We start from the raw sequence: 27598 nt of genomic DNA, 5'->3' as shown, positions 1-27598 counted from the left end.
GGCGGAGCGCGGCCTGCGGGGCTGGGGGCCAGGCCCGGCCAGAGGGAACTCGGTCCCTGGGCTGGGCACTGTGCGCCTGCGGCTCCGGCCCTCCCGGCGGCTGCGGGCGCGCCGGCCCCCGCGCCCCCAGGGGCCGGGCCGGGGCGGGGGCTGGGCCCCGCGGGCTGGCGCGGGAGGGGGGCGGCGGCGAAGGCTGCGACGCTCTAACAGGTGGGATCCCGCGGCGTGGTGGAGGCGGGCGCGGGAGGAGGAGGAGGAGGAAGAGCAGCGGCAGCGGGAGCCAGAGCAGGAGCAGGATGAGCCGCGCGAGCTGACAGCCGCCGCCGCCGCCGCCCGCGCCCAGGCTCGGTCTCGCTCCCCGCGCCCGGGGCCGCTCCCCGCCTCCCGCCTCCCCCGGCCGCCCGCGGGGCGGCCCGCCCCCTCTGCACCTCCGGGCCCGGAGCTGCCTCCATCGCTCCTGCATCCCGGCCGGGGGGAGGAGGAGGCGGAGCAGGAGGCGAGCCGGAGCCGCCGCCGCCAACGCCGCCGCCGCCGCCGCCGCCGCCGCCCGAGCAGGACAGAGCGCGCCGCAGCCCCGCGCGTCCGGCCGCCGCCCGTGCCCATCAAGCAGCCGCGCCGGAGCCACACCGCGGGACAGCCCGGGCCGCGGCGCGCCCCGGCCCGGCCCGGCCCAGCCCAGCCCAGTCCCGGCACCGGGCGGCCCGGCGGCCGGCCCGCCCCCGAGGGCGCCGGGCGCGGCGGGAGGATGCCGAAGCCGACGCTGCTGCTGCGCGGGGGTTGGGAGCGCGAGCGCAGCCCCGGGGACTCGGAGCTGGGCCGCCAGTTCCGGGACTGGTGCCTGCGCACCTACGGCGACTCGGCCAAAACCAAGACGGTGACACGCAGCAAATACCAGCGGATCGCCGAGGTCCTGCAGGGCGGCGGCGGGACCGGCGCTGGCAGCGGCCCGGCAGCCGGCGAGAAAGGCAAGTTCCAGTTCTGGGTGCGCTCCAAGGGCTTCCGCCTGGGCAGCGGCCGGGAACCCAAGATGGGCCAAGTGGTGTATGTGCCGGTCAAGACGGGCTCGGTGAGTGCGCGCGCGGCGGCCGCGGGCCGGTCCCGCCGCGGGGCTGGGGCGGGCGGGGGCGGGGTGGGGGTGTGGATGTGTGTCCGAACGTGTGTCCCTGAGGCTGTCCGTGGGTCTGGCCCGCCCGAGGCGCACGCGTCCCTGCTCACCCGCCCGCCCTGGCCCGCCCGGGCAGCGCTCCGGGTTCAGGGCGTCCCTGCCCCCCTCTGCGCCGCTGCCCGGGCCGTGGTCTTGCCGGGCGGGCTGTCCCGGGCTGCTCACCCCAGCATGTTCCGTCCTCCCGTCCCCTCCCCCAGCCAGCAGGCGGCTGCTCCGAAGCCCGAGCCTCCCCCCTACCCCGCCCGCCCCGGGGCTGCCTGTCCCGGGCGCCTCGCGCTCCCGCCCCCGGGCCGGCTGGGCGGTGTGTGTGTGTGTGTGTGTGTGTGTGTGTGGAGGGTGGTGCCGCGGGAGGGGGGGCAGGGGCAGCCACGGGACGGGGAGTCCACTGGGCTTCCCAGCGCCAGGGGAGGGGGCCCGCCCGGGCACTGTCTCCCCGACCCCACCCGGGGCTGGCCCGGGGAGGGGCAGCCCGAGCCGCAGCCTGGCGCAGGAGCAGCCTCCCGCGGGTGGGTGGGGCGCCCCCTCCGCCCCCCTGGCCCCTGGCTCCCCCCGCCCTGGGACGGGGGCGGCCTGACCTATCCATCCCGTCCCCTCCCCCGTCCCCGGGGCCAGCCCGGTCCGGGCGGGGTGGCGTGGGGGAGGGGGCGGGGAACCGCAGCCGCCGAGAGGGAGGAGGCGGGCGGCTGGGCGAGGGCGTCCCCTCCGGCCCGGGGCGCCCTGGAGAGGGCGTGCGGCGCGGGCCCCGCGGCTCCCCCGCCGGGACCTCATTGTTCTGCAGCGGGTGGGGGCTGGGGGGGCGGCTGCTCCCGGGGCGCTGCTGAGCTTTGAACTTTCCGTGGCGGAGACCCTCCGTTAGTGCGTTCAGCCCCCGGCCCGCCCGGGCCGGGCCAGCCTCCCTCCCTGCCCCCCTCGCTCCCTCCCCGGCCTCGCCCGGCCCGAGCGAGCGAGCGGGGCCGCCCCGCGCCGGCCTCCCTCCCTCCCTCGCTCCCCCGCTCCCCCCTCCGTGCTCCTCCCCCGTCCGGCCCGCCCGCCCCGCGCTCAGCCCCGTCCGCGGCCGGAGCGGGCTCTTCACACACAATTGATTCGGTCGTTACGAAAAGTGCACTTGTCCCCTCCCCCTCCCCCTCCGGCGGCCGCCCGGGCCCGGGCCGCGGGGTGAGGGGGCCGCCAGGGAGGGAGGCGGGAGCCGGGGAGCGGATCCGGAGGCGCCTCCCCCCGCGCCCAGGGGACGGGGCTGCAGGCCGCGGGGAGCGGGGAGCCGCGAGCGCGGAGGGCGGGCGGCCCATCTGCGAGGAGCGCTGATAACCGCGCCGCTGCCGCTGCGGCCGCCAGCAGCCCATCTGCGCCGCTGCCGCCTCCGGCCGGCCGGCCCGAAGCAGGGGGCCGGGCGGAGGGGCGCGCTGGGGCCGCATTCCCGGAGGGGGACGCCGGGGCAGGGTTCCACCCGCGCCGAAATCAGTGCTCTCCCCTGAACCCGGGGAGCCGGGGTCATTGTCCCCTCCCCGGATTGAATCAGGGACCCCTCCCCCAGCCCAAATCAGTGCCCACTTGCCCACGGGGGGAGTATGGTCATTGCCTCTTCCCAGCCTAGGTGTGCCCTCCCCCCCTGCCAGTTCGGTCCCCCCTTGGGTTCTCCCCAATCTTGGGGGAGATGACTGGTGTCCCCAGTGGAAGCGTGGTTTTTCGAGGTCAGTGACCCACCAGATGCTTGGCTGGGTCTGCACTCCTTACCCTGGGTCAGTGCTGTCAGCCGTCCAGGCTTCCCAGGTCAGTGAGTGCCCCCCACTCCCACCCCATCCTGGTTATCCCTCCCCAGGGAGCTGGGAGTCCTGACCCAGCCTCCTTCATGTCTGAGGCAGGAGCCCCCACTCCACCCACTCCTGGAGTTGGCAGGCAGGTGACCCTCAGACATGGCAGCTGGCTCCCTGGTTCTCTGTGGGGGTCGACAGCTCCACATGGAGTGGGCATCATGGGGCAGTCCCCCTACCCCATTAGCCACACAGCCGTCAAGGCGGAGCACACACCCATCCAGGCCACATGCAGCAATGGGTGCTGGGCCCGGGCTCCAGGTCCTGCCAGCCCAGCCGGGCTCTTCAGCCCTTTCTCCAGGCCCGGGCTGACCTGCCTCGCCTGTCAGCAGGGGCCTCACAAGCCTCCACCCTGGCTCAGACTAATAATAAGCCCTTCCCGAGGGACCACCTGCCTGGGAGGCAGAGAAGGGGGACCCAGACCTCCCTGCCCGGGCTGCCAGGAGGACAACAAACACAACAGACGTGCCCTCCTGCGACAACCCGCCCCTCCAGCTCCCCTCGCCCGCCTGCCTGGCCTGCTGGTCCCCAGAGAACCCGTTAGTTACCTGCCACTCGCCCAGCCAACCGGAGCCAGCCGCAGGAGATGCCCCTAGCCCTGCCACCTCCATCTCCACACACATTCCGGGGGCTCAGTTATTATTTTTGCATTTCCATTTTCCTTTCACTGATCTAAGAGGAACAAATCCTGCTGGGAATTCTGGGGCAGCCATGGCCTCTTACTGGGAGGGGCTGAATGGGACCTTCTTTGAAAGGTGCAAAGGACGTCCCCTACCTTCACTGGCCTCCACACACACGCACGCGCACACACACACACACACATGCACACACGCACAAAGTTATCTTTGCCTCTGGTGGCAGTTGGGAGAGATCCTGCAGTTTTGTCCTGGGTGGGTTTCTGTGAAGGTCATTGGGCCATAAACCTTTGTCCGAGGCATTATTTAGCACCCACACGCCTCGTGGGGACACTGGAGCATTGGGGTGGGTGGGTCTCTATGCTGGCTCCCGGGCACCGAGCTGGCAGGGGGGTGGGCATGGCCAAGGGTGTGATCAGGAAGCCCAGGGAGGCTCCAGGGAAGGCGGGCAGGCAGAGCGACTTCAGGGAAGAGGGGTGTGGGAGTTGGGTCATCCAGCAGCTGAACAAAGGTCCCCGTGTGGGCTCGGGTCCCAAGGGTGGCTGTGGTGTGTCATCTCTCTTCCATGTTGCTCTCTGGCTGCCCCCTCTCTGGGCCCCCTTTCCTCCTCCCACAGCCATATGCGGTGCTGTGGTCGGGGCCCTTCCCAGGTCCCGGCCAGCCAGCCGCGGGTCGATGATCTGACACCACTTGTCCCGTCCCATCTGGCCCTGAGTTTTTCTGGGTGTGTGTGACAAAGGCTTAATCTGTCCGGACGGGCCCAGGGCGGAGAGGAGGGCGAGGGGAATTACACTCTGCGGGGCCTCCTGCAGCTGGGGCCCCGGTGGGGGGCGGGGCGGGGCGGGGGTCGGCAGGAGCGGGGGCCTGGGCATGGGGGGGGGGAAGGCAAGTTCGTCTTCAGTTTGCAGGTTGTCACAGGAAATAGAAGTGGAGGCGGAGGGCTGAGGGCTGAGGGAGGAGGGCGGAGTCCGCCGCCAGCGGGCACCGCTGCTCACGGGGATAAGATCTTTTTATGACAAGGGCCGGCCGGGCCTCCTGACTGGGCAAAGCCTGGTTGGGATGTTTTATTTCTTGTGTTTGGCCTGCTCCGGCCTCCGTGGGCTGCCAAGCAGGGGAAGTGAACCCCACGGAGACAAGACCCTCCGATTCCGTTCCAGCGTCGGCCACAAAGTGAACCAACCCCTTTCCTTTTCCTCTGGTCTCTCAGAGTGGGGCTGTCCCCGCAGCCTGCAAGGACCACAGGTTATGTCTGGGGTGGAGCCCTGGCCATCTGTCAACTCCTGGGACCAGAGAGCCCCAGGGCTCCTTGGAGATAGCTGTTCTCAGCCCAACTCTACCATCTTCCAGATGGGAAAACTGAGGTCTCCAGAGAGGAATTTCCGTTGGTAGGGAGCCAGGGCTGGGACATAGATCCCCCTGCTCCGCTGGCCCATCACATGCCAGAATCCCCCCAATAGCGCCCCCCTCCCTGAGGGGAAAAGCCGGATTGCCAAACTCTGCTCTCAACACCAGGCTTTTTCTAGTCGGACCCCAGGTGTTCCTCAGGCCAAATTGACTAATGGTGGTCCTTTCCCAGTTTGCAGACGACGTTCATTTAGTGGAGAGCATTTTCACAGTCTCCAGTCTCTCCCCAGAGCTTTTGTGCAAACCTTTGGCACCTGCGGCCGCTGGTCTGGGCGGGAAATGGCCTCTGACTTTGCACAGTGTAACAATGCTGTGACCTTTGGTTGAGTACCTCGATATTTCTTGCTTTTCTCCAAATTGTCACCATGGGGACCGTGTCTGAGTTGCCTACTGTGTGCCTGTCACTGTGCTGAGGCGCTGATACACACTGACTTGTTGAGTCCTCACAGCAGCCCAGAGGTCAGGGCTGTTGTTACTGTCATCCTTCAAATGAGTAAAGTGAGGCTTAGTCAGGTTCAGAACTTCCCTGAGCCCACACCACCGACAGGGGCAGGCCCTGAGCTTGGGGACTGCCTCTACGCATCTCCATTCTGACCCTGTCTGAGATGTCTTGCAGCCTGATCCAATTTGAAAGCATATGTCTTTTATGACAAGCTTTCAGTCCATTACACCTTAGTCTGAATTAGTTTAGAAGCATCCCCGTGGTCAAGATGTGTGTAATCACAGGCTGGTGCTTGAGGCAGGATTGGCTCCATGTAAGGTGTCTGGAGACTTTCCTGGGGCTCACTAGGATGGGTATGGGGTGAAGAGAAGGGAGGAGGCCTCTGTTGTCCTAGGTCCTGGGGGACTTTTAGAGAGAAGGCTGACAACGATGTCTGGCACAGGCCCCATTTGGATTTCTCATAAGTGGCAGAAGCGGGCTATTTCATTAATCAAGCCTCGGTGATTTGGGTGAATGTGGTCTCGGGGACTCAGGGGGGCTACATTTTGAAGGCTGGGTGATGCTGGAGGATCAGGCTCTACCTTCCTGGGGCCTCCCCTCACTCTCTGGTGGGGGGTGAGGACAGCCTGCCCCCTTCCTCTTTGGCTAAGACCTGGCATGAACATCTTCTCCTTCATGGCCCCTACCGGCTGTCTTCCCATCCCCGAGTGTCTGGGAGTCAGGAGGCCCATCTGGGACCCTGAAAATGCTGCTGGGAGGACTGTGGGGTAGGGAGCCTGTGGCTGGGGCTGCCCAGGGACAAAGGTCAGGGGCCCAGCCCAGCCTCAGGCAAACCTGGACCTCTCCAAGCCAGCTCTTACCTGGGAGGTTGTGGGATGGATAGAGTACTGTGCATGTACGCGTGCACTCACGGGGTAGAGCATGTGTGCACATAGAGTCTGTGTGCATGTGTGTGTGTGCAGAAGGGTGACTGTGTGGGCGTGAGTGTGCATATGCTTGTCCATGTGTAGGCTGGGGATGCTTGTGTGCCCAGGGCAGTGTGTGTGTGTGTGTGTGTGTACAGGTGGAGGGGAGACTGCATGCTTGTGAACGTGTGTGCTTGTGAGCATCTGTGCTGGCAGGTGTGCAAGCACCTGGGGCGTGGGCATTGGCAGACCACGAGTGTGACTGTGTGTGCGTGCACACATTCGGATCCTACTGAGAACACCCTGTCGGTCTGGCAGTGTGGTGCTGGTGTGACGTCCTTCATCATCACTGAGTCAGCCGAGCTGCTGCCCTGGCCCCTGCTGCCCGTGGGGTCTCAGCAGCTGCTGAGGCCAAGTGTCAGGGAGGGAGTGGACATAAAGGGTGGCGCCATGTCCCTGTCCCCATGACAGTGGCCAAGGCCCCTCCCTGTTTCCAGCCTTGCTCTTCCTCCTCCCACTCCCTGCCTACAAGGACAGCAGGGCAAAGCTTGTGACCTTGCCACGGTGGCACTTGCTGAGCCCGTAGCCGAGCACCATGGGGGGGCGGTGTGGGTCCTTCTGGGAGAGGGGGCTCTGAACTTGAAGTGAGGGGGCTCGAACCGATGGGACCCCAACTCAGCCACTTCCCTGCCACGTGACCTCAGGGAAGTGCCCTGCTTGCCTCTCCGAGTCTCAGTTTTCACGTCTGGAAAATGGGCTCCCAAGACCACTTCTAGGAGGCTTGGCAAACTGGAAAAGCCTCTGCTGTCCTTTGAAGAGGTCACTCTGTGTCAAAGCCAGGCCTGGACCCTGGGCCCAAAGCAGAAGAGGGAGCAGAAGGAAGCCAGGTGAGGGCCCGCTGAGGCTGGAGGCTGGTTACAAGGACTGCTGAGTCCACCTTCTGCTCCGGCCACCCTGGCACAGAAAGGAGTGAAGGGCTTGGGGCTTCAGGCCACAGGGCGCTGGGTTCAAATCCCGGCTTGGCCCTTTCCCCACTTTGGCCTTGTTTTTCTCATCTGTAAAATGGAGCTGCCAATCCTCTCTCCCTCGTAGGACTGGCGTGAAGCTTAGTGCATCGTGTGCGTAGAGCCTGGAGGGTGTAGCATGCCTTGGGAAATGTTAGCTGCTGTGCGATCTCGCTGAGCCTCTTTCCTCCTCTGGAAAATGGGAATGGTGATGAGACACAACATGGATATTAACTGAGAGGGTGGAAATAAAGCACCCAGCCAAGTCCCTGACACACAGTAGGTGGGCAGGAACAGTTAGTTCCCTGGAGATTGTGTCTGAGTCATTTTTGTGTCTCCAGTGCACAGAACACTGGAGAAGTCTTGGTGAGGGGCGTAGGTGTGGCCTGAGTCCCCAGAACTGGGGACTTGAAGGCTGAGGGTCTCTCTCTGCCTGCCTGGCTCCTGCCCTGCTCTGAGCTTGTTTCCCTAGTTATTGTACAGGGAATGCTGCGGGGGCCCCTCCCGCCTCTGAAATCCCTTCCTGGAGCCGGGGTGCCAGATTCCAGAGGTCAAGGACGGGTGCTGGAGGGGTGAGGGTGCGGGCTTTACTGAGGCCTGGAGGCACCCGCCGGGTAGAGAGATAGAAAGGAGCCTTCTGGAGGCACCCTCACCCCCACCCCAGCCGCTGGCCAGGAACCTAAGTTCTGGCTCCAGGATCTTACAGAGAACACAGCGAGGCTGGTGAATGACGGCCTCCCTCGGGCAGGGGTCTGAGCACATCTCCCAAGTTTTCAAGCCCCTGCCGTGTGCCAGACACTTTATTTCATTTAATCGCCCCTGGATTCTTTGAGGTGGGTGAGAACTTGGCATCAGAGAAGCCAGGGAAGATCCCCGAATCCCATAGTGAGCAAGTGGCAGCGCTTGCTTTCCATGGCTGGCTGACCCTCTAGGCCGGGGGACATGGAGGCAGGGGTCCACAGGGGCCCCGCTCCCCCCACCTCTCCACCCCTGGCTCGGGGTGCCCCGGGTCTGAGGGCACTCTACGAGAGCTTCCCAGAGCTCCCCCTCCCAACTGCTCAGACCCAGCCTGGTGGGAGACAGATGCTGCCCCTCCCCCTCGACACCCCCTTCCCGGCAGGCTGCAGGGGGTGGGGGATAGCAGTTGGGAGGCTGGGCCTGTCCTTTCCCCACAAGGTCATCGACTCCCTCAGCGTCCAGTCCTCTTGGCCACCCTGGGACGTGGGGCTCCTCAGCTGCAGATGGGGAAACTAAGGTCGAAAGGGGAGGTTGGTTGCTCGCTCCAATTCCCACAGAGCACCAGAGCTGGGCGTGAGCCGTCTGGTCCCTAAGCCCGCAGGTCATTCATTGATTCACCTCCCCCCCTGTCCCCACCCCTGCTCCTCTGCTCCTTCCACTGTCCTCCCCAGCAGCAGCTGCATCCTTCTCTTGCTCAGGCCACACCTGGAGTCATTTGTGACTTTACTCTCTTACTGCCTCGCCCTCTCCATCCAACAAGATTTGCAAATCTTGTTGATTCTACCTTCAAAATACCTCTCGGATTTTACCTTCTCCCTGTGTCTGCTGCCTCAGCCTCCTCCAAGCCAAGAGATACACCACCCCACTCCTGGGCTCCCTGTGTCCACTCTGGCCCCCCTGGAAGCTCTTCTGGGTCACACAGCCAGAACTTGCAAAAAGCAAGTCAGACTCTCTCCCTCTCCCTATTCTGCTCAGAACCCTCCAAGACTCCCGTCTCACTCAAAGCAAGAGCCAGAGTCTTTCCTGAAGCCTAGAAGCCCTGCACGATTTGGCCCTGGCTGCCTGCTGCCCTCACCTCCCTCCACTCTCCCCTTGCTCATTCAGTTGCAGCCACACTGGCATCCTTGCTATTCCAAAAACCACCAACCACGATCCTGCCCCAGGGCTCTTGCACTGACTGTTCCCCCAGCCCGGAATGCTCTTCCCCCAGATCTCTACATGGCTGGCCCCCCTCTTCTTTCAGGTCTTTGCTCAAATGTCACCTCCTCAGAGAGGCCCTCCCTGATCACCCAATCAGGAGCACCTTGGGTCCCTTGGACCCTCTCCCCCCTTTTATTTCTACTCACTTTTTCTCTATAGCCCTTATCACCCCCTGACATTGGATGTATATTTTACTAGTTTATATGTTTAGCATCTGTCTCCTCACAGGCTGTGAGCTCTGCCAGAGCAGACAAGCCTGTTTTGTTCCCTGCCGTATCCCCAGGCCCCAGAATAGCCTCTCTCTCTAAAGGACTCCCCACCGCAGGGCTGGCAGATGCCTCAGAGCAGGAGTCTGAGAACCGGCCATCCAGTCGTGCACTCAGAGGCCCTCAAGGGCCCCAAGGCCCAGACCCATCCTCCAGCCAAGGGTGTCCAGAGAGTCCTCAGGGAGGCGACATTTGACTGGGGCCTTGAGGCCCCAAATCAATTTTTCAGCCAGAGAAGAACACTGGGATGCTCATTGCGGGGGGTGGGAATGTGAGCAAGAGCTGGGACGTGGGAAGGGTTTGGGCCCGGCTAGCGCGGGCTGTCGTGACAGTGGTGGGACCACGTTCCTGGAGAATCGTGTCCTGTAGCACATTTCAAATGGAGTGGGGATGGGTCGATGACCAAATGAGCCCAAGAACCACTGTGGGGTCTCCTGAGGGGATGGGCTGGTGCAATTTGTTGGGGCCAGACGGAAGAGAAGGATCTGGAAAGCCACTCGCAGGAGCTAGTGCATCACCATCAAGGAGAGCAAGGAGCTCGCAGGAGGGTTTTTAAGTAAAGGGAAGAGAAGGTCAGGCTTGGGTTTTAGAAGGATCCCTCGGAATGCTGCGGCAACAGGGACATGTGTTCCGGAGAAGGAAAGCCAGGAGGCGAGAAGGAGTTGGGTGCGGAGAGAGAAGGCCAGCCTGGGACAAAGAGGAGGGGCTGGTTCCCTCGCAGGACAAGAGGTTGAGTGGCAGGGACTGGACAACGTAGAGTGGGGGCCTAGGGAGGCTCAAGGGTCATGCTTGACCCAGTCTTCTTGGGTGGAAAGAGGGGAGTTTAGGAAACCAGGAGTGTAGGCGGGCGCTTAGATCTGGGGTGAAAGCACAGGGGCGGGGCCCAGTGGGCAGAATCCAAGAGCTGTCCTCAAGGCCGGTGGCGTGTGGCAGTGGGAGGCCATGGAGGAGATCGGGTGAGTCAGGGCTCCATGGGCCCAGCCCGGGAGTCACGGTGTGCACGGGGGGCCCCCTTCCCAGCGAGGAGCCTTCCCCACGCCAGCTGGGACCCGGCGCAGGCTGCTGGGCGGCCTCGGCTGGGGTGGATGACTCATCGTTTTCTTGGCACCCCGGGCCTGAGGAAACGTTCAAGGAGACATGGGGCCCTTCCTTTGGCAGGCCGGGCCCCAACTGGATGCTGGCGGGTCACGGAAAACGCATGTGGGCCTCGGGCCTTGTCTGCGAGCATGCTCAGTGTGTGTCTCCGAGAGCCCCTGGCTTCTGCAGTCTTGCACAGTCTGCAGCCGCCCTGGGAGGTCATTGTGGCCCCATTCCACAGGTTAGCAAACCAAGGCACAGCCTCTGCTGGGTGCCCGGCGAAGTCACCCCTTGGGGCTTCAGTTTCTTCATCTGAAAAATAGGTCTGATGGTGGTCCCTGCCCTACAGGGTTGTTGGGACGGCCAAAGGAGAGAATTGTGTGAAATGCTTCCATAGTGAGGATGGAGGGGTCCTCCCAGCCCTGCGGGCTCTCTTGGGTGGGGCAACTGCAGGGGAGGCCGAGGGTCACGTGCCAAGAACAGACCTGCATTTGGACCCCTGCTCTGCCACCAGCTTCCGGGTCTGGGCAAATGGCTTGCCTGCCTGACCCCCTGACCCCTTGTGTGTGAGCGGGTGATAACCCCCACCCTGGGGGGTAGTTGAGAAGGTGATATAAAGCCATGCCTGACAGGCAGGTCACAGAGGAAGAGCTGCTGCTCCATCTCAGGTCCCTCGGAAGACCCCCTCCCCAGTGTGAGGATCCCCAAATCGGACAGCTATTGGCCTCCCGGGGTGGGGTTAGGAGGCGCTTTGTGGGGTGCTGAGAAAGCCTGGGCAGAGGGGGCGTGAGGAGGGGTGGCAGCTCCCAGAGCTCAGGCTGGGAAGCCCCATGGGGGCTGGGGCCTCTCGGGGAGGCCTCTCTGGAGGCTGGGACAGGAGCAGGCTGCGGGGCAAAGGGTTTTCTGTTGAACGTGAGGCCACTGCAGGTCAGCAGAGGAGTAGGGAGTGTGGAGGCAGGGGCTGGGTCCAGGCTCTGCCACTTACTGCTGTGCAAACTTGGGCAAGTCACTTCCTCTCTCTGAGCCTCAGTTTCCTCATCTGTAAAATGGGATGATAATAGCTGTGGCTTCACTTATATCCCCCTTCTATACCATATCCTATAGCATAGAAGCAGCTGTATCTGGGTGTGGACATAGTCAAGCCCTCAACAAAATGGAGCTATGATTAGGATTTTGACTGTGATTGAATGAGTAACCCTAGAATCTGTGATGAGGCCACGTGAAGCAGGGCTGCTGGGCTTTGGAACTCAGACCAGCCCCCAGGTTTGAACTGGGGTCTGTGACTTACCAGCTGGAGGACCTTGAAACAAGTTGCTGCCCATCTCTGAACCTCAGTTTCCTCCTCTGTAAAATGGGCCCAGTAGTATTACGCATCTCACGAGGTTGCTGTGGGAGGTGAAAAGAGACTCCAAGTCAAGTGCTCTGCACAGGAAACAGGAGCTTTTCTCTCCTTGTGCCTATGGTGTGGCCAGTGGCAGTTAGACCTAGGGATACAGAGCCTGGGGCAGGGCCGAGGATGCTGGAGCAGAGAGGTTCAGAGGGGGCAGTGGACGGAGGCAGAAGAGAAGGGAGCAGGAATGTGGAGGGAAACTGCAGAGGAGGACTTCCAGGAGGAGGGGGTCTGCCAGACCTCACCGCCCACCCCCCCCCTCCAACCCCCCGGCCCTGGATGGAAGAAGACCTCAATGGAAGCCAGAGGGCGAGGTTAGGCGCCGAGCCAGAGCAGGTGGGAAGGGAAGCCGTGCTGGTCCAATCAGAAGCTGCTGTCAGGGAACAGGGCAAGACGGGCGGTGCGCTTCAAAGAGTCCAGGCTGCCCATTATGGAACTAAGAGTGGGCATGCTCCCCGGGGTTCAATTCCTGCCTCACCAACCAACTGTGCAACCTTGGACACATCTCAACCTCTCTGAGCCTCCATTCCTACATCTGTAAAATGGGGGTAGTAATATCAACTCCCTTCTAGGGTTGTTGTGGGGATAATTCGAGATACCTAAAGTACTCAGTCAACGCTTGCTACTGAGCAACAGCAATGACAGTCGTGACACAGCTGGTATTTGCCGAGTGCTTACAAAGTGCCAGGTGCCCTGCTAAAGACTTTATGTACCTGACTCCATGTGATTGTCCAAACACGGCTATTGCTGTGATCCTCATCTTGCTGATGAGGATATTGGGCTCAGAGAGGTTAAGTAACAAGCCCAAGGCTACACAGCTGGGAAGAGGCAGAACGGGGACTTGCGCCTTGCATTGGAGAAGTGTCAGAGACACATCGTGTCCTCAGCTCCCTAAATCACCCATCTGATGGCGAGGCTCAGATCCTGGGGTCCCTGTGGTGTTACGCAGGCTGGGACAGTGGCTCTTCCCAGGATGGGGAGACAGGCGTGAGTCTGTCTGGCAGAGGATGCCAACCTGGGACACACTGCTTAGGTGTGAACAGGATCTACTGGTAGGGTTGACCCTCAGGAGTCACCGAGGGATTCTGTGGTCCAGGGAGGGCCAGGTTGGGGCATGGAGCCCCACAGCCAGCCAGCTGGCCAGCTGGTCAGCCGGTCAGCCAGCACGCTGCACTGTAGCTGAGGCGGGGGGAGCCTTGTGCCCACCAGCATGAGACAAGGCGTGGCCCTGCACCCGGGTCACCGCAGCTGCCAGCAGCCCTGACAGGGGCCAGTGGCCAGTGGCCAGTGCCTGGTCCAGGGGCACTGAAGGGGGTCAGGGCAGGGAGCCAGTGCCCCAAGAGGCTGAGAAGGGACTATAAGGGGGCTCTTAGGAGGCGATGAGCTGTGAAATGGGGGAGGAGGGGATAGGGCCCCCCAGGAGGCGAGAGGGGCACTGTCGACAAAAGGCACACAGATTTTTTCAAGGTAATACACACACACACACACACACACGCTCAGGCCTTAAAGCAACAACGATAAAACAGCAGCCCCCCCAGCCCCTCCCACCTAGTTTCCCTGTCAGAGGGGTCCTGCTGCTTACGGACCTCCCTGATATACTTGGCCCTGGAGCCAGGCTGCCTGGGTTTGAATCCTGAATCCGCCATATACTCGCTGTGTGACTCGTGCAACTTACTCAACCTCTCTGTGCCTCAGTTCTACATTTAGGAAGTACGGGTAGGAGCCAGCCTGGTGGCGGAGCGGTTAAGTTCACACATTCCGCTTCAGTGGCCCAGGGTTTGCCAGTTCGGATCCTGGGTGCAGACAAGGCACCGCTTGGCAAAGCCATGCTGTGGCAGGCGTCCCACATATAAAGTAGAGGAGGATGGGCACGGATGTTAGCTCAGGGCCAGTCTTCCTCAGCAAAAAGAGGAGGATTGGCAGCAGATGTTAGCTCAGGGCTAATCTTCCTCAAAAAGAATAAAGTGTGGGTAATGATAGGCCCTGCTTCACCGGACTGTTGTGAGAATCAGGGCTCCTAAAGCCTGGCCGAGTGCAGGGCTGCCCGCGGTGGCGTGCTCCGGGAGCTCTGGCTGTCCTCACTGTTGTTGTTGTTACTATTATTGTGATGACTATTGTGCGTGAGTTGCTGTGCACACTGTGCATGTGGTTTCAATGCCCAGCTCCCCTTGCAGGTCCTGAAGCCCAGCTTTCATGGCTTCTGCCCACGTTGGCAAGAGGCAGAGGTGAGAGGTCAGCCCGGAGGTCGGCCCAATGGCCTGGATCTTGAGACAGGCCTCCGGGGTGGAAGGGTTTTCTGTCATCAGCCCCAGGAACTAGACGCTGCCTCATCCAGGGCTTCTGGCCTGGGGACTCGATCTCCTGCCCCTGTGCTGGGACATGAGGTGGCAGTGGGGATGGAGGTTGGGGGGTGGGGAGAGCCCTTGGCCAGGCCCCAGAAGATGGGATTTCAAGGCCCTCTGCTGCCACTTCTCAGCCCTACTGTTCTTGAAAATGCTCCCCGCTGCCAGCCTGGGCTCCCTTATCAGGAAGGTGGTTCCAGGCTGCAGCAAAGAGCCAAGGCAAGGCCTGAGAGGTGACGGAGCATTGGGGCTGTTCATCAGAGACCCCACCTGCAGGGCCCTGCCCTCTGGGGATTTATAATTGAATTGATGGTGTCATTGATGAGGTTCCAGTTTGGGAGGTATTAACGGTGTAGCCGAGAAGAACCCAGCCCTGGGTTCAAATCCTGTGCTGCTTCATAGCTGCGTGACCTTGAGGAAATTAATTAGCCGCTCTGGGCCTTAGTTTCCTCCTCTGTAAAATGGGCATAGCAGTAGACCCTGCTGTGCAGGGTTGTTGGACACAGGTGAGAGGCTGAGCCTGGGCCTGGCCCACGGTGGGGCTCTGTGATTGGCAGCAGCTGCAGTTATTTTAAGGCGCTCACACTAACTTGAGAAACCACCAGCAAACCAGACAGGGCTGCAGGCAAGCCACTCGTTCACTGACTCGCTCAGCAGGCTTTGCTTGGCGCTTGCTAGGTACGGGTCCTGTTCATTTGGGCCACAAAGGTTCACTGATCACCTTCTATGGGCCCAGAGTGGTGAGCTGGACAGACTTGGTCTCTGCCCCCCTGAGCTGGAGTCCCAGGGAGCCCACTGGCTGGTGGTCGGGTGGCAGCCTTGGACCATCCGGAGGGTTGGCTCAGGCGGCCGGGCCCCTGTCCCCGTTGTGCCAGGCTTGCTGAGCTCAAGGGGCTGCTTCTGCCCGGTGTCCCCAGGCTAACCCTGCCACGCCCATGTCTGCCTCCTCTGAGTGCCCCTTTGCTGGGAAAGTGGGACTCCGGGCGTGTGGGGAGGGCGGGGCCTTTTCCATCCCCCCTCCCACCCCACTTCTTGTCACCTCTTCTCCGGCAATAGCACTCATTGTCCGGCCTCCTGCTTCCTCCCGCTGCCCACAGCGGCCGAAGAGCTGTGTTAAAAATTGACCCTGACCATGTTCTGCTCAAAACCTTCTTGTGGGTCCCCGTCCCCCTCTGAGCAAAAGCCACAAGGCCCTCAAGACCCAGCTCTGGCCCCTCTCTCCACTTATGGGCTCCTGCTCACTGCCCTTCAGCCACAGTGGCCTCCAGGCTGTTCTGCCAGCCCTCGCGGGGCCCTGCTGAAATGTCCTCTCCTCCGTGAGGCCCTCCCTGACTGCCTTTTCAAAAGGCCCTTTGTCCCCCGTCTCTCTCAAGCCCCTTACTCCAGCTTCGGAGCCCTTGTCAACATCTCACCGAGGCTGTATTTGTGTGTGTTCTGGCCAGTGCTGTGTTTTTGTGTGTATTCCCCTTGGGCTCTATGAGGACAGGGGTAGGTGCTGTCTTGCTCCCTGCTGTGTCCCCAGCACCCAGTGCATAGTAGGCACTCAGTAAATATTTGCTCAGTGAATGCCTCCAGCCTTTCAATTCTCTTCTTTGTGCCTTAGTTTCCTCTTCTGCAAAATGGAGGACCAGGGCTGTTGTGGGGCCAACATGAGAGCCGGCGTAATGGCTGGGGTCCCACCCAACAAGCAGGTCCTGCAGTCCCAGGGCTGAGAGAGCAGAGGAGGCTGGCAGCGTCAGCAGGTGGTCACGGAGGCCCCAGGCTGCACCTGGAGGCATTTGGACTTGCTCTCGCCATGTTGGGAAGCCCAGGCGGGGCAGGACACAGCTGTGGGAAGAGGGGAAGAGAAGCTGGCCTGAAGGGAGGTCTGGGGCTGGGGAGATGTGCCTGGATGGTCCTTTAATGGGGCCCCAGAATGCCAGATCTCAGGCAGTGGGAGCTATTGAGTATCGCAGAGCAGGTCAACATGGGGAGAGAGGCCTAGGGAGCTGAGTCTGGTCCATTGTGTTCAGAGCAGAGACCAGAGTCTGAGGCCCAGGGAGGCTCTGGGTTCTAGGGGACAACAGCCAAAATGGGAGCAGAAGCTAGAGAAATGAGGTGGAGGGAGCTCGGGGGCTGAAGGCATGCAGCTAACAGTCTCCTCCCCCTCCTCCTCTTCCTCGTATCAGCTGCTTTGTTCTCCATAAATCCTCTTTGTCGTTCATTCATCCATTTACCCAGTTATTCATTCAGCAACTCAGAGAGCTTTCTGGGGTGCAGTGGTGAGCCCCACAGATGTGGTTCCTGCACTGGCAGAGCTCAGAATCCATCATGCGGGAGAGATGCTATAGAACATGGTGATGATGGTGGTTGTGATGGTGATGATGAGGATGGTGGTGATGGTGGTGGTGGTGATGGTGGTGGTGGTGGTGGTGGTGATGGTGATGGTGGTAATGGTGATGGTGATGGTGATGGTGGTAGTGGTGGTGATGGTGATGGTGATGGTGGTAATGATGATGGTGGTGGTGATGGTGGTGGTGGTGATGGTGATCATGATGGTGGTGGTGATGATGATGGTGGTAATGGTGGTGATGGTGGCAATGGTGAGGCTGGTGGTGTGTCAGCTCACATTTATTGAGTGCTCACTAGGTGCCAGGCTGCTCTAAGTGCTTCCTGTGTGTTTGCACACTGGGCTCCTGCAACAACCCTGTGAGGCACTGAGATCTTACGCAACTTGCCTGAGGCCCCCTTTGAGCAAAGGGTGGTACCCGGATGTGAGCCCAGGCGGGCTGGCTGGCCAGCAGCTGCTCCCAGCTATGGCCACCTGCCACTTCCAGCAGGCAGGCAGCTCCCTCCCTCCCTCAGCCACAGGCAGGTCTCTTCCTCGCCCCCTGGACCTGGCACCCAGCACGGGGCCCAGCGCAGGGGAAGGTGCGTAAGCCTGACTTGCCTGAGCAGGGTTTGAGGTCTGGCTTTGCCCCAGCAAGCTTAGGCAGATGGTGCCCTGGCTCCTCTGCCCTCAGCACCTCGTCTGTGACAGCGGAGGCCCGTCCTCCAGGGAGACCGCTGGAAGGGCAAGGAGCCGCCACCCTCACTGTAGGAGCCGCTGTTTCTGGGGGAAGACCCTGTTCCCTAAGTCAGGAGGCAAGAAAGAAAAGAAGGGTCTATTCTGAGTCCTGCCCTCGGGATGTGGGATGGGGAGGGGGCAGGTGGGGAGCCGGGGCCTCCTGGTGTACACACTGTGCACACCCCCTTGCCCCTGCCCCTACACGGGCCCCAGGAGAGGGGCTATTCTCCCACCCACTGCTGACTCCCCTGCCTCTGGACCCAGGCCCCCGCACCCCCAGTTCCGGCAAAACCAAGCCCATCCTGTGCCAGTGAAGAGAGGGGACAGAAGATGGGGGCTGGGAGCAGAAGGCCTGGACACAAATGCCTCTGTGCTCCCTGTGTAGCCTGGGGCCCACTGCTGTCCCTCTCTGGGCCTCAGTTTTATTCAGTTGTTCAAATATTTACAGAGCGACTGCTCTGTGCCAGGCACTGTGCCAGGCTCTGGAGACACAAATGAAAATCTCTGCCCTCGGAGAGCTGGCATTCTAGCGGGGGCTGATGGCACATAATAAACAAAGAAATCTCCCAGCCTGTCAGATGCTGGTAAATGCTGTGGAGAAAAACCTAGCAGAGTGAGGGGAATCGGAGGTGCTGGGTGGGAGGTATTAGAATTTTAATCAGGGTGTCAGAGAGGACCTCACTGAGAAGGTGACATTTTGAGCAAAGCCCTGGAGCACGTGTGTGCAGGAGCAAGTTATGTGGGTATCTGGTGGAAAAGCATCCAGATAGAGGGGACAGTAAATGCAAAGGCCCTGAGGCAGGAGTATGTCTGGTGGGTTTGAAGAATACTGAGGAGGCAAGTATCCCCAGCTCCCCTACACCCTGTATTTGGGAATCAAAAGACCAGAGTGTACCCCTCAGGACCATAGGTCCCAGAACAAAATGATTTCTGCCCTCTCCCAGCCCATCCCAGTGAAATCTGAGGATGCCAGCCTCCTGGGTGGAGCTGGGGTGGGGGCCTTGCTCCCCATTTCTTCAACCTGTGGGGTGGAGTTTAACACCCACTAGGGGCTTAGGAGAAGAGAACACCATCGTCCTGACTCCTCACTCCGTGTGGCTGACTCTCAGACGGCCCCGGGTTCAAATCCTGGGTCCACTACTTTCTGGCTGTGTGACCTCAGGCAAGTCATTCTCTGAGCCTCAATGTCCTCATCTGCAGAATGAGGATGTGATGCCCATAACATATGTCAGGGTTGATGGGATGGGACTTGTGGAAAACACTCCAGGAAGTGTGTGTACAAGTGCCCAGCCTCGGGCCTGCCTGTAGGAAGTGCTCAGCAAATGTTTTGAACTGGAACCCGACATCTGTATGGCTTTGAACTGTCTTCATAGCTCTTGGGAATTTGTCATATCACTTGAGTCTTCTAAGAACTCCAAGAAGAAGAGGGGACTGGAAATACTAGCCCCGCCTTACAGAGGGGTAAACTGAGACCTGGAGAGGGTGAGTGGCTTGCCCAGGGCCACAGGGAGGCAGGGCTGATGGAGGGCTAAGATGTGGGTCTCCTGGCTCCTGGACCCCCAGCGGTGCAGGACAGTGGGGATTGTCTGGAGCCTGTCCTCCCTTACCAGCGAGCATGGACACGTGCGCACACATCCCTGGCGCCACGCAATAATAGCGGCTTTCAGATTTGTGGTCCCCGAGCAGGTTTTGTAAGGCATGGCTTGGTGAGTCGGGAGGTCTGTTGTAACGATGTTGAAAGGCCCGGAGCGTGGGGAAGCTCAGGCCACAGGCGGGCGGAGTCCGGGGCAGGTCTCTGAGAAGAGGAAGAGGTCTGGGCTCACGTGGTTGTCCACTAGGCCTGTGTGTCCATCCGGTGTCTGGCCTTGCTGGGTAGGGAGGGCTGGGTCTCCAGACTGGTCTCCCAGCAGCTGGGCCCCCGGTGCCTTGTCGTCCTGATCAGCCTGAGTCTTGGGACGGCCCTGCGGGGTGGGGCATTACGAATGAGGAAGCTGAGCTCAGAGAGGGGCATGATGCCCGGCTGGTGTAGGGGAAGCCAGGATTTGGCCCCAGGTCAGCCTGACCTACCCCAGCGCTGGCCATTCCTCGTGGGGAGCTGATCATAGCTCAACCAGGTGCTGGCAGCGAGCTTTGTGCAGAGGGACCCCCTTCCTCCCTTGACCCACCTTCCTGGCCACAAGCTGGCCCCCCCAGCCTTGACAGAAGACCCTGTCCACCAGTCTCTGCTCCTCAGTTGCTGCGGCCTCAGCTCACATCACATGGGGCTCGTGGCCCTGGGCTCTAGCCCAGCCCTGCATCAGCCCGCTCTGGGCAATAGGCTGACCATCTGACCCCTTTGCAGGAGCGATCAGGGAGCCCATCCCTATTCAGGGCCTTGAAGGCCCCAGACAGCCTTTCCCCAGTGCCCACACAGCCCAGGGGTTTCTAGGCCCAATTTCTAGATGAAGAAACTGAGTCACAAAGAGGAAAGGTTATGTCCTGAAGCACACAGGACATGAGAGCAGAGCAGGGATTCCAAAGCCGGTACTTTTTCTGTAATGTAGCCTCCTGCCCTCAGTTTCTTCAGCGGCAAAATGGGAGATGGAGCTGGACGATCTCAATTTCGAGAACAGCGGGTGCAGCACAGACCCTGGAGCGAGACGGGCTGAGGGCACGTCCTGGCCCCTTCCCTTCCGAGTGGGTGGCCTTGGGCAGTCACTTCCTGTCCCCAGGTATCAGTTTTCTCCCCTGTGAAAGGGGCCGAGCGCAGCACCCACCCCCGAGCCGCTGTGAGGTTCAGTGAGCAGCAGGACAGAGTGCCCAGAAGACGCTGGAACCCTTCTCGGGTCATTAGCTTTGCAGTTGCCGAGCCCCCGCTCCGCCCGCTCCACGCAGTGCTCCCCAGCAGAGTGCGGGCCGTGTTAATGCTCTTTGGCTCTTCCTGGGGCGTGGCGCAGTGACCCAGACAGGATGGGGACTGTGTGTGGATGTGTCCCAGGGACAGACACGTCTCGGGAGCTGTCGTGCTGCATGGTGAGCGGCGGGACGTGGATGTGAGAGCAGCTCGGGCTTCACCCAGCAGCCACGGGCGTCTTCGTCCCCTGTCTCCTCTCGTGCAAATTAGCAATTACCTTTCCTGCTCCTGCAAGCTCGGCCTTTCCTGGGAGAATTGCTCCAAAGCAGCCACTCAGCAAGCAGAAGCCGCCTGGCTAATTAGCAGGTGGCCGCCGGGACAGGCTTAGGGCCTGGTGGCCAGAATTTGGGCTACAGCTGCCTGTGTCTGGTGCCAGCTCGGCTGGGAAACCAGGCAGTGTCCTGGGCTCGGGGACATCATGGCCTTTTGATCATGGGGTTCAGATCCTGGCTTAGTGGCTTTTTAGCTGTGTGACCTTGGGTAAATTGCTTTGCTTCTCTGGGCCACAGTTTCCTCATCTTTAACTTTAGGATTGTGTGGGTTTGGAGCCGAGCACCTAAGCGGTGTCCATAGCCAGCAGGTAGTATTACTGCTGCTATTATTGTCACCACTGCCACTGCCTTGGGCCTGTGCTGGCTCAGGTGGGAGAATACAAGGAATGCAAGCCCAGTGACAGCCCTTGCAACCCTGTAGTGCCATCTTAGCATCAGGGCCTCAGGCCCTTAGCAAGAGAGAGGCTTAATCTTCCCAAGCCTGAACGTCCCTTTGCTCCTCTGTGGGGTGGAATAATCCAGATCTGCGTGGTCATGTGCCTAGAATAGGGCCTGACCCAGAGTCAGTCCTAATAAGAGTGGAGCTCCCCCCCCCCACCCCCGACTTCCCTCCCGCCGCCAGGCCTCAGGAGCACACAGGAGGGAGGCACAGCAACTCCTGCAGGGAAAGCCGATCGAAGGGCTGCCTGCAGCCTGGGGTGGTCAGCGAAAGGCTCAAGAGGAGGGAGGGTCTGAACTGGACTCGAAGGGACAGGGGCTGCTGAGCAGTATGGGGAGGGGCATGGGAGGCATACTGTGTGAGCAGGGGCGTGTGGGCACAAATGGGTCGTCTGCTCAGGTGCCAAGGCTGCTATGAGGCCGGTGGCCCGGGACAAAGGCTGCAGCCAGGCAGCTGTGGCAGGTCGAGGTGGGGCAGAGATTCGAGAGATAGGGTCTAACCGCCAGGCCAGGTGCACTCTCCCCTCTGGCCCATGACTCTAGGGAGGGCTACTGGGGAGGTGGGGGGGTGCTGTAAACAGAGCTCAAGACTAAGCAGAGGGTGGGCGTCCCAAGCAGAGGAGACAGCCTCGCAGAGGCACGAAGGACAGTTCAAAGCTGAGGCGAGCAGGTCCCGTCACAGAGGCCTCTCATGCCTGGCCCAGTGAGCCTGCATTTTATCCCGGCACTGGGGAGCCAAGGAGGGTTTGGGGCAGGTGGCATTGAGATCTGATTTTCAAAGTCAAAGTGCGGTCCCATGAGTCGGGGAGGTTGAGAGAGTGGTTGTGCAACCTGGAAACCTGGCAGGGAGTGGAACTCAGTCAGCCTGGTGTCTGACCCTCCGGGGGTCCGACCTGGGCAAACGCCGTCCCTCCCAGAGCCTCAGCTTCTGCGTGTGTCCCACAAGTGGGCAGTAGACCCCCTGCCTCCCCAGACCTTAATGCCACGCCTGGGACCAGGCACCCTGTGGCATCTCAGCGAACAGGCATGTGGGATCTTTCATGGAGCACTCACTGTAGGCTAGGTATTTTAAACAGATATATTTTCATTCTCACAACCGCCCTCTTCTTTGAGGAAGAAACCGAGGCACGTAGAAGAGAAGCGACTGGCCCAAGGAGCAGAGCTAGGATTTGAGCTGAGAATCCTTGCTGTGGGCCCCTCCACAGCCCTGTCCCCAAGCGGGGCCCTGGCTGGGGCGTGGCCTCGTCCTCAGCCAGTTCCCCAGGGCCCAGTTAATCCCCTCTCAGGGCCCACCAATTAGTGCCTGCTGTGCAAGGGGTGCCACACCTGTCCCCCTGCCCTGGGCCCCAGAGGCCCAGCCCCACCCAGCTCTTTAGGCACCACCCTTACTTCCAGAAGCTGATGCCTCCAGTGTTGTGTGGTTAAGAAAAACGACGAAGGCTCATTTCTTGTCAGAGAAGCTGGGAGAAAGAAAGCCAGTGAGAGAAGCATCCCGGCATCAGGATTTTCCCAGCCGTGGCTGGGCTGCCCGCGGAGCGCCGTCTCCCCCACCGCAGGCTCCGGGTCTCTGCCTCTGCCTCCCTCGCCCCTGCCCGGGGCCCTGGGCCCCCCCGTGGGTCCCCTGTGACCGGGGCTGCTGGTGGTGCTGGCTGCAGCTTCTCACCTGCGTGCCGGGTCTGGCTCCAGTGAGAAAGGAGGAGGAGGAAAAAAAGGTCCTTGAGATGGTGACAAAGGTCTGAGTGTGGGCCGCCAGAGCAGCCTGTATCCTGGCAACTGCTCTACCCCGGGCTCCCCGCGGCGGCGGGCACATCCGTCATGCCGCCGCTCGGCTCGGCAAGGGAGCTCGGGCCGCCCCGGCAGCCTGGGCACACGGCCCGCGGCCCCCAAGCTCCAGCCCTGCTGGGGACACGAGGCCCCTCCAGCAGGGGCTGCATGAGAAAGCAAGCGTTGTCACGGCTGCGGCTGGCCCAGCACCTACTGGATGCCCGGCCGTGGGCCTGGTGCACAGAGGGCGGGGCTCCCATTCTTTAGTCCGTCTGTGGGCCCATCCGTCCATCCATCTCTCCATCTATTCGGGCTACAGTGGTGGTATAGTGTTCAGGCTCCAGATGGCTGGGTTGAACCCCACTTCACAACACACTCGCTGTTGGTCCTTGGTCACGTTCCTCCACCCTGCAGGCCTCAGTTTCTTCGTCTGTAAGATGGGCATCACGATAGTTCTTACGTCATAGCGTTGTTGTGAGGGTTCAGTGACTTGATACAGGTAATGCCCTAGGCACAGTTGTCATTTCTATTTATAGTAGGAATTAATTATTTGTAAAAAGACAGGGCAGTGGGAAGCATGCTGTCTATTGCAATCAGAACGACCTGGGTGGGGTTCGTGTTTGCCCCACTTTCAGCTGTGTGACCTTAGGCAAGTTGCTTTGCCTCTCTGAACCTCAGTTTCCTCTCCGCTAAATGGGGAGATAGTTAATAGCTGGCTCCATACCTGCTCTGTTCAGCATGAGTCCCAAGCCCCATCCCTGGCTGTGGGGATCTGCACACTGTGAGCCCAGGGCCCCCCACCCGACCCTGAAGGCATGGCACTCAGTGCCGGGAGTGGTCTTATTCAGCAGACCTCCATCAGTGCCTGGTGGGTGCCGACGCGGGGGCTGGGAGAGGAGGCAGGCTTGCGGCCGTGACCTTGCCAGCTCCCCACCCACCTGATTTCTGGGCTGCTGGGCCCTGCAGACTGCTCTGCTCCCCGCCCGTCATTCTGATTGCTCCAGCCTCAGCCCTTGGTGCTGCCCAGCCCTGTCCCTCATCGTTCCCTCCACCTCCTTTTTGAAAACAGCCTCTGCCAGTGCCCCCAACCTGTGCCCTGGAGGGAGAGGAGGAGGAGACGGCAGCCTGAGTGCCAGGGGATCGGGCACGCTGCCGGCCTTTGTCTGGGCCGCCCCGTGGCCCAGGCTCAATCCCCTGGGGCAGGCCACGTTGCCGGCCTGCTGGCGGCTCAGGGAAGGCCGCGTGGGCGGCAGGGCCTGGGCAGGCCTAGGCTGGCAGCAGCCCCCCGGGACGGCCTGGCCCACTCAGGCGGGAGAGAGACCCGAGCCTGGGAGGAGAGAAGCATCTTGCTGCGGATCCCTGTGGCAGCTGCGTTGGGGGTGACGCTGTTTTTCTGGGGCCCACTACCGACATGTCTCAGCACCTACTCTGTGCCAGGGACAGTGGGAGCCCCTGGGCCCTCGGAGCAAAGCCACACAGTCCAGTCCCAGAGCCTGACAGCCTGGGTTCAAATGCCCGCTCCGCTATTTGCCAGCTGTGTGGCCCGCTGATTCCCACACCTCTCTAGGCCTTCATTAGTTGGTCTGCAGAATAAACATAACGATAGTCCTGCCTCAAGTGCTTAGAGCAGGGTCAGAACAAAGAAAGTGTTACTGCTCTGCTTGACTCTGCCCTCAAGAAGGGGCTGAACATTCGTTGAGTTCCTACTGTGTGTTAGAATTAGACAAAATCTAATTCAAGAAACATTTACAGAGCACTTACTGTGTGCCACCATTTGAGCTGGACATTGGGGATACCCAGGTGAAAGACCTGGGCGAAGGGGTGCTGGGGAGAGAAGGACAAAGAAGGGAGAGGAAGTGATGGATGAGGTCCTACTGTGTGCCAGGCTCTTTGCTGAGCACTGGGAAACCAGAGAGGAGAAAAGTGGCCCCTGCCCTCGTGGTGAGGAAGGGCACGGAAACCTGGAAACTGATGATTATGACCCAGGATAATCAGTGCTGTGATCCGGACACCCTCGGGGCTGCCAACGGCCTTGGGAGTCAGGGAAGGCTTCTTGGAGGAGACATCCTGGAATCTTGACATTGTGGTCCACCTTATCAAGTCCCTGCTATAACAGCTCTGTCATGTTGTCAACTGGACCGGGTTTAAACCTTTCCCAGGACAGGGGACTCACTACCCAAGGAGGAATTTACTTTTTCCGTTTATAATCAGCTGACCGTCCCTCGGTCCCGTTCACGGCTCTCCCACTGCTCCCGGCTGCAGCGCCTTCGGCATCAGCCTCCTGCTCCCCCTCTCGCCCTCCGGTCCATTCTCCACCCAGCAGCCAGAGCAATCTTCTGAAACATAAATCAGACAACATCAGTTCCTAGCCTAAAACCCTTCAGTGGCTCCCCAGGGGCTCCTAGGACAAAGACCAGACTCCATACCGCAGCCTGCCAGGCCTAGCCAGGCCCGGCGCGGCTGACCCTCCAGCCTTCCTGGGCTGTGGAAGAGGCCATGTCCAGGCCAGACCCTCCACCTGCCCATGCAGCCTCCTGAGGGTGCAGGGGCAAATTTATGCAGACAGAGCCCCCCAGTTGTAGTTGTCAGGAGAGGAGTGGTGTAGGGCGATGGGGCAGTGACATGCCCAGCCTGGGGGTGTCATCTTGGCACATGGTCCCTTTCCAGCTCTGTGCCTCAGTTTCCGCACAGTAAAAAAAGAGGGCTGCCCAGGTGATGCCCTTGGTCATCTCATTCAGTGTTGGGCCACTTGGATTTTCATGAGCTCACCACCCAGCCCTCGCCCCATGACTCCCGTGATGGACGGTTTCATGTGCTCTCCAGATCCGATCCAAAGAAGAGACAAGCAAATCGGAGTTCGGTTATGATGCGGATTTCAACAGCTCCCTTCATCCCCTGGGGACACTGAGGCCCATAGAGTGAAATGACCCCCACTTGGCTCGCTCCCTTTTAGCCATGCCCCTCTGGCCAGTTGTCACTTGTCTGTAGGAATGGCAGGAGGGCCAGCAAACTCGGGAAGCTGGTGGCTTTAATCCCTCCTGCCAGAATTCTAGGTTCTGTTCTTATTTTTCATTTTAACTTTAAGTACACAGTGCATTCACATGATCTGAAATTGAAAGTTGAAAAAGATACAGTAAAGATGCCCCTCCCATCCCTTGTCTTCCCCCAGCTGCTCGGTTCCTTTCTCAGAGGCCAGCGTCACGTCTGTCCTTCCAGGCATATTTGATGCATACGTAGGCAGATGCTAACGTGCAGAGCCTGTTTCTAGAGCTAGAGAGAACTGGTTGGTGTCCGAGTTCGCCCCCTGTCCACCGTGAAGGGCTTGCCAGAGGTCACAGAGCCTGGTAGGGGTAGAGCCCCTGCCCTCCTGCCCCGGGGCCTGCCCACACAGCGGGGGTTCAGGAAGCTGGCCGGGTTGCTCCTGACTTCCCTGCCGAGCAGGCCCGGGGTCCTGCTTTCAGAGTGTGTCTGTAGAAGCAGTGACCAGAGGCTGAGGAGCTGTTGAGAGCATTCTACCTAGCTACCCTGAGCCCCTTCAGCACTGTCCCCAAAGCAAGTGATGAGGAGAGTTGGTGCCGTGACTCAGCAGACGGGACCACAGGGCAGCTCAGCTCAGCACAGCAGCAGGGGGGGGCCCATCCATGGGGGCGGGGTGGGGAGGGCGAGGGTGGACCCCGCTTTATGGAATGGGCTGAGCGGGCGGACCCCGCTTTATGTAGTAGGCAGGGTCTGTGTTAATGGCTTCACCCTTAACATTAATGAGTGAATGTTAACCTTAAGGTTGTTTCATGTAACCCTCACCATATCCCCAGTCACCCATATCCCCATATCACCAATAACCCCAGTTACAGTGGAGGAAACATCCCAGGGAGATGGAGTCCTTTGCCTGAGATGGCCTGGCTGGGTCTGAACTCAGGTCTGCCCCATTCCTGGGATCCCCCCTGGGCCCTGCAGCGGGGGCTGGATCAATGCCACGTAACCCAGTTCCTGCATTCTGCTCCACTATTTCCCAGCTGTGTGGCCTTGGGCAGGTCACTTTCTCTCTGTGCCCTGGGACCTCTGCTGTGCCTGAGGTCAGCTCCTGCCAGTCCCTCCTCAGTCTGAAGCGGACCTGCTGGGTGGGGCGAAGGGAGGGGGTAGGGCAATTTCCCCAGGGCTGAGGGCACTTTTGTGGGCAGATGCCACAGTTGATGCCCCCACAGGACAAGAATGGGCCCCAGCAGAGATTCACAGATGCACGAGTCCCTGCTCGGCTGTGTGACTTCGGGGCCGCTGTCTTTCCCTTTCTGAACCTCCACTTCATGTCTCCAGGCTCCCGAGGGTGAGGTTTGCAGGGACGGAAGCCTTTGAATGTAGCCTCAGGCAACTGGGAGGATCTGGGCAGGGCTGAGACGGGGGACCAGGAAGAGCAGGGCTCAAGGAGGCACAGGGACAGGCAGCAGAGGGTCGGCCATGTTTTCTTGTGCTGACTCAGGAATGAATTTTATGTTTTTCTGCAAGGATTTGAATTAAAAGTTGCTGGGAAAAACCAAGCCTGACAGAGCTGAGGGGCCCCAGGAACCCCCTCCCCCCAAAGAAATATTTGCTTCAGAAGAGGAATGAAGTTTTAAAGTTCCAGAAGCCTTGGATTTGCTGTTTCACGGTCGGGGAAATAAAGGCACCAAGGGAGGCAGGAGAATCCCCAAGGCCCTAGAGCTTTGCCTGCCCTTCACTCCCTCAGCACCTACTGTGCGCAGGCACGGTGCCAGGCCCTGGTGGAGACCACGGCAGACCCCGTCTGTACCCTCATGATGCCCGCGGGGGGAGGTA

General features: G+C 60.6%; 1 protein-coding gene across 1 annotated transcript in view; it reads left to right on the top strand.

The window, feature by feature from the left end:
• The first annotated feature begins 226 nt into the window (after positions 1-226).
• Positions 227-27598, top strand: part of NOL4L (nucleolar protein 4 like) — a 125158-nt gene continuing 97786 nt past the window's right edge. Inside the window, exon 1 of the mRNA XM_023626315.2 lies at positions 227-1066. Coding sequence (XP_023482083.1) covers positions 746-1066 — 321 coding nt within the window. The 5' untranslated portion in view covers positions 227-745. The remainder of the gene's footprint in view (positions 1067-27598) is intronic.

This window comes from Equus caballus, chromosome 22 (genome assembly GCF_041296265.1).
Source record: "Equus caballus isolate H_3958 breed thoroughbred chromosome 22, TB-T2T, whole genome shotgun sequence".
Taxonomy (NCBI): Eukaryota; Metazoa; Chordata; class Mammalia; order Perissodactyla; family Equidae; genus Equus; species Equus caballus.
This window is presented reverse-complemented; position numbering and strand designations above follow the sequence as displayed.